The sequence below is a fragment of the Pteropus vampyrus genome, unplaced genomic scaffold, assembly GCF_000151845.1.
Source record: "Pteropus vampyrus isolate Shadow unplaced genomic scaffold, Pvam_2.0 Scaffold26, whole genome shotgun sequence".
NCBI classification, from domain to species: domain Eukaryota; kingdom Metazoa; phylum Chordata; class Mammalia; order Chiroptera; family Pteropodidae; genus Pteropus; species Pteropus vampyrus.
Window position 1 is genome coordinate 488,893 of NW_011888807.1, and position 7,026 is coordinate 495,918.

Here is a 7,026-nt window from a genome sequence, read left to right on the forward strand (position 1 = left end):
TGGCTTGTTCCTTCACTTCACTTAGGTTTTTTTCTCTTTGCCTAAGATGATATTTACATATTTAGATTTCTCTTTTTCCCTCCAGTAGATAGAAGCTCTGTCTTCTTCACTACTATATTACCAGTGACTAGAAGAGTGAGCACCCAATAAATGTTCACTGAAAAATGAAGAAATTAATAAATAACTGTATCCAAAATAGCACATGCCACACCATACTGGGATATACTGGCCTTCTTATTTGATGCTCCCAGTGGACTATCTCCAACAAATGAGCTTCTTGGAGCACAAGGTCTTCTTTTCTAGGTTTTAATCAGCAATAGTGTCTATCACCTAGTGGTACTCAGTAAATGTTTCTTGGAAAACAAAACAAACAAAACAAAACAAAATTCTTAACTTACCTTAGCTAGCAAGGTAGCTAAATTTCAGAAAATAACAATCTAATTTCTTTCGTTAGAATAGTTTTGCAGAATACTTTACCCTCTACAATGTATATTCCAAATCCAAATCTTGATTTTCATTATAGAAATATTTTACCTATCCTTTTTTACTTTACAGGTGGTTAGGATAAAAACTTTATTGAAGACATCCTTTGTTTCTTCCTGAACCTCTCCATTTTATTCTTGGATGACTGATATGAACCTGAAGTTAAGTTGGAGTTATCACTGGCATAAATTTTCCTCACCAAAATACCAATTCTCTTCTTTTGGCAAAGGAATGAAATACAAAAATATTAGGTTTAGATTTAATCTTTATTGTTTTCTAGTCCAAGCTATACTTTTCAATCTCCAGTGCAGAAGAAAAAATTGAAGCCCAAAGATGCTGAGTGACTTGTCCAAGTTCTTGTGGCTAGTAGCAGGATATACAACCAAGTAGAGAGGCAGGGATCATATTGGTGGCAACAGTCATAGCTGAAATCTTGGGAAACGAATTACTTGACAAACAGGATGGAATTGTGGGACCAGAGAGATAGTTCTCGTGCATTTAATGTACAGTGTATTTAACTGGCTTGAATATACTCACTGACTTGATTCCGTGTGGACCCATCAAAACTGTCTGGAGTATTTCAAAAGGGTTTAAGCAGGCCTAGCTCTTTCTGTTATAGTTTCTATATTATCCCATGGAGGCTTTAGGAATATTCCATGATGAAATGAAGTTAAGTTTGGGAATTTATTTGCTATCCTGATTGGCTTCTATTCCTTTTTACTAGATTTATGATTTATTTCAGCCAGTAATTCTAAATTTAGTTGTGACCTATTAAGCTGGGATATAGGCACTTCATTTCTTCTCCTTTTAGTTCTTCCATCATTGTTTCAAACTGCATAGCCCAGTCTGCTGGACTGTGGTTTCTGAACTATATTTCTTCATCATTTAACCACAATTCTTAACTTTCTATAGAAGGGTAACAGTTTTTCTTCTGGCTATGTAGTTAATGACACTGGTGTATATATTATCAGTTACAAATTACCACTAACCATGCTACTAATGGCTACAAGACTGATCTCTAACAAATAGTTTCTATTTGCTTCTTAGAGAAAAAGTATATGCTAAGCATATAGTTTAGCTTAATTAATTTTTTTATATATCAATTGTTTCTTAACAGGTTAATGAAATTGTAATGTGTATCAAACAAACGGGTTTAATTTTTATCATATAGACTTTTTAGATAATACAGTTTTTAACATTTTAACTTTCGCATTTAAAATAAAAGTAGTTATTTGCCCAAATATGAAAAGGTAAAAATGTCCTCAAAACTTTGTAATATGTATGCCTCAGACAGAGAAAAAAACTTATACAGTAAGATAAAAGCATGCATAGTAAGAATTTATAAAAGGAACTGATGAAGATTTTGATCTATAATTTTGTGTTAGTTTTAAATGAGAGTCTGTGCATTTATTTCTCAGAACCCCAGGATACTATGCTAAGTTGACCATGTAAACCTATAATGCACCTTTATCTTTGTCAGTATGCAGTATGGTGGCCCTTAGGGAGCATTAATTGCTACCTATCTCTTAGCTACTTAAGGGCAATCTTGGAACAATTATCGTGTATTTATGGGAATGAGGCATTCATTTATTTATTGCCTTTCTCCTAAAAATCCCATAGCACTTGAGTCAAGAAGATAAGAGTATAAATATGCCCACTTATCTTTGCGGGAAGTACTCCTTTCTCTATCTCTATCACCCATCTCAGCAGCACCACAGCCCCCCTATATCGGGCTCACTCTTACAAATTAAAACTATAATGGTTATTGCCACTCAAAAGCATATTGAATCTATCCCTTCTTAATTATCCTTTCTTTTCTTTTTTAATCTCCCTTACCTTCACTCTCTTTCTTTTTTTTTTGAAATGGAATAGGACCTTGACTCTGGGATCATACAGATTTGGCTACATAGAGATTACTGGTCTCATTCTTAGGCAAGATTGTTAAAGATGTAAAGCAACCACTGTGTTGGTTGTTTGAATGTTTATGTGGAATAAACTGAGTATTTCAAACTGCCCGACAAGTGCAATGCACTAGCATATTAAATCTATTGAGCTGATTTCAGATAAATAATTCTTATTATTTCATAGGGCTAATAAATCTTTTTTCTTTTTCATATACTTTCACATTTTTATCACATGTAAATAAAACACATAGGAATATATGAAAAAGCCACGTAATGTGATATATTAAAGGGAGAAAGTAAAGATCTTTTTAGCATTTGAATTTATTATTGAACATTTATTTCCAGATAGTTCATGAATAAATATACATAAAAGGACTTCAACATCATACTTAAATTGTTATTTTAAATGCTTTGCAAAGATTCATAACCCAACTTTGAAATTATCTTTTTCCTTTTAGAGAGCTATAAAACATAAGGAATAAGTTTAAATGTTCATGCTAAATTAATGACGAAGTCAAACTATAAAAGAAATAACTAACATGCAATTTCCTCTTTCTTTTAGATTAAAAGCTTTGCTAAGTATTGTGGCATAGCTAGATCTTTCAAAATTTTACATTTTTAAGGTAATTTATTTCACTTGCCTAAATATTTTCCTTAGTAGTATTATATTATTTTATTTAAATTATTTGTTTTTTAATTCAAATAAGATAATTAGAGTATAAAACTATGACTTATTCACTGTGATATAGCAAAAGCAAACAAGTAATAAACGAATAAACCATGGGTTTTAGAGTCAGCCAGACTCAGTTTGAACACTAGCCACGGTATTTACTATGAGTCAGAGGTTCTTATGCAGGTTAATCAACCTGCCTGAGCTTCAGTGAATAATGATACTCAGAAGAATTGCTGTGAGGATGAAATGGCAAACTAAACATGTAAAGTGCCTGGCACAGTTTACCAATAATAATGATTACCATTAAATATAGCTGACTATGAGCCACACGCTATGCTAAATGCTTTATACATTTACAAAAGTAATCCTTATAGCATTCCTATGAAGCAAGAGTTACTTAGGCCCTATTTGTTCCATGTGGAAGTAAAGGGTACAGGTGTGAAACAATTTACCCAAATCTGTACAAGTCTTAAGTGTTGGGAGCAGCATTGTAACTGGGGTTCATCTGTTTGGTTAGCTATTGCTGTGTAATAAACTACCCCAAATTCCATGGCTTAAAACAACAACCATTTTATTATCGCTCATGATTTTATGAGTTGAATGGACTAAACTGGGTGGTTCTTTGCTTCACAAGGTGTCAACTGTAGCTGCAGCATCTGTTGGTGGTGGTAGGGTAAGGGAGCGCAATGCCTGAGATGGCTCATCACAAGGCTGGCATTAAGTGCTGACTGCTGGGAGCTCAGGTAGAACTGTCAGCTGGAGAATCTCTATTCTACTCCTTCTTGCAGTACTGCATGTAGCCTTACCATATGGATTGGCTTTGCTCAGCACTGGAGGCTGGATTATAGGAAGGAGTTTGGAAAGACAAGCTCCAACAACATGTAAGATGCTTTCACTTGCATTACACTTGTTCATGTCTCATTGGCCAAAACTAATCACATGGACAAGCCCAGAATCAATGTAGGAGAAAACAACACAAGGACATGAATACTGGAAGGCCCCCTGAAGGCCACTAAAGTAACAACCCACCACAACAGCTGTCATCAAAAGCATACTTTTGAGTCCTCCAAACAATCATGGTTGTCAGTAATCTGCTCCCTTTGGGCAGCATGTTGGCTAATGCCTTGTGAGAAGAACTTAGAAGTTTCAGATGTACAGTCAATTATATTTTTAGTAAACTTTTACATTTTCTTGCTTCCAAATATGACATAAAATTTCAAATTTATATAAAAGATTTTAAAAGAAATTTTAGTTTTATTAATGAAAATGATTTAAATTATTTTTATGCATTTTTAATGCCATTCTATGTTGGGTTTTGTATGTTATAATTCATTACTGAATAAAATAAGGAGAACTATAGTTAAACTTTATACCTTATTATTCAAATAAAAGTCAATATATATTAATCTATTCGGATATATAATTAATTTCATATTTTTAAGAAACTTATTTTCAAAGGAATGACTGTCATCCCATTATTCTATAAAGACAAGATTTTTATTTCAGAAACTATAATTCTATATTCATTTTATAGAAATTAAAATAATTTAGCCCTAATGGTATTTATGTAGATGGATTTCATATAAAATTTCTGTTTAAAAGTTTTACTTCAGATAAATAATACAAATAATACGTATTTGTATATAAAATTTATTTCCAAACAGAAGTACTTAACCTTAATGACTCAAAATATTTAAACTATTTCTTCTACTAATATTGAAATTTAGGCAACTTTTGAAGAAGTGAATAACTTGTAGAAAACAGAAAAAAAATACATAACACTTTACTCTTGATTCATTACTTCAAGTTAAATTAGTAAATGATTTATAGGTAATAAATACCATTTCAAAGCTGTTTGGTGACCAATGCAAACTCTGATAATGTCATAGCCTAAAAGGAAGACTCTGAGGGGGGATATCCAAACAAAGTTCTCTCCTTAATGGTTGTGGTATTGCTATTAAGTTTTTTTCTTTTTCTTTTTTTTTTAATGAATGGAGAGAGATCTAGAAAAGAAGTAATGAAAAAAATTTGTACTTACTTTTTGTGACAACACCTTCTAAGCGAATGATATTTGGGTGGTCAAACTGACCCATGATACTAGCTTCTCTTAGAAAATCTCTTCTTTGCCGATCCATGTGGCCACCTTTCAAAGTTTTGATGGCAACTGGGATCTCTCTTTTCCCTGGTGTCTTCAAACGCCCACTACAGACTTCTCCAAATTCTCCTTAAAATATAAGCAAAAGTAGTTATTTGTTTAAATAGAATACTTATATTCCAGAAGAATTGAGTTGCCATACAGTACCAACCTTTGTTTGTTTGTTTTTTTAACATAGTGACTCTCAAGTGTGTTGTTTTCACCTGGAGATTTCTTTTGTAAAAATTAAATTTGTAATGACAATCCTCTTGATCAGAATAATGAATAATAGATTGCATTTCCATACATTGTACCCTAGGAACTACCATTGATAGATATCCCTGATCTGCTGAGAAAGTATGAATAGCAGAACGGTGATGCTAATGTAATTCTATAGAAAAGCAATCAGTGAATAATGTTTCCTGTTTCTGTTTTCAATACTGACATATGGGTCGAAGGTCTGCTCTATTCGAGGAATCCATCAGGCATATGTAGTTGAATTGACCCCATAAGCCATATGCCTGGGCTTCACTGCCCTTAAAAATCAATGGTAGATTAAATTCATGTATGAATTTATTGAAAAGACCGCACTAAACTTAACAATAATAAGTAATTACACTCGGTGAGTTATAAGTCACGTTTGGAACACTAATACAGAAAATTCAGCAATGGCTCCATTGGACAGATTAAATAATAGCCAAATATTTATCATACATTTCTAAATATACATCCAGTGCTAGAGTGCTATGAGTTTCAAAGAAGTGTAAGACTTGGTTTCTGTTCTCAAGAGCTTATAGTCTGGTAGGAGAATTGATGAACATAAATGAAACAACTAAAGAACATAAGAACCAATCTCTGCAAATGCTGTATTAAGTAAAAACATTGAGAACTGGAAGACTTCCTGGAGGAGGTGGAAAGTTTGCTGGTCCTTGAATAATGGGTACAAGTCAGATATGCAAGAAAAGCAGCAACATTTTAGACGGGCTCATGGAGTGAGCGAGGGAAGTGAAGACAAAGGTTCAAAGGTCAAAAATAGTAAAATGAATGACAGACTTAAGGCAGAAAGGATATAAGGCTGACTAGAGGAATTATTTTGCAAAACGAGGTTAAAGGCTTTCTCAGTGCAATGTAATAAATTCAATACATTTTGAAATTCAAGACAATTTATCTAGGGCCGATTACCTGTATTTACTTAAGAACATGATGATTGATCCCCAATTTATTTATTTATAAAGTGAAGATAATAATAAAACCTACCATAATTCTATGATGTCCCTTCCATATAAGGATATTGGAAAGATCAAAAATGATAATATAAGTCAAAGTGTTTATAAACTGTAAAGTGCTATTCATGTGCTTTAAGTTATATAAATCTTTGGAAGAGTGAAAGGAATAAACACTAAAATATCTTCGGTTGGTTTACTGGCTAGCGGGTCTGGCCAATATTTTGATGCAATGGAAGTTTAAGTGTAGAGAATCGAATTAAATTTTTGCAGTACCATAGATTTCAATTATCCAGATTTCCTTTGGACAATTCATGTTGACTATACATGAAAATGAACTACCATTTGGTGTAGATGGTAATATTTTTTAAGAGAAAAAAAACTAAGAAGGAAATAAGCCAAAACTTTGCTTCCTAAATTATGTATAAACATGTCCACTAGAAATAAAAAACAGTCTAACCAGAGTTTATTCTGTATATATTAAACAACCAAGCAAACAAAAGTACTGACTAGAATGTGGTCCTTAAGTTCAGTGCATATGTTATTGACATTTTATAAATCTTACATAATTTAACATCAAACTGTAATTTTTTTTTTTTTTTACTTATG

At 32.5% G+C, this 7,026-nt stretch overlaps 1 protein-coding gene across 1 annotated transcript in view; it reads right to left on the reverse strand.

Moving 5' to 3' along the window:
* Window positions 1-7,026, reverse strand: part of EPHA6 (EPH receptor A6) — an 841,299-nt gene that overhangs the window by 203,395 nt on the left and 630,878 nt on the right. Inside the window, 1 exon segment of the mRNA XM_011356398.2 lies at window positions 5,099-5,284. Coding sequence (XP_011354700.1) covers window positions 5,099-5,284 — 186 coding nt within the window.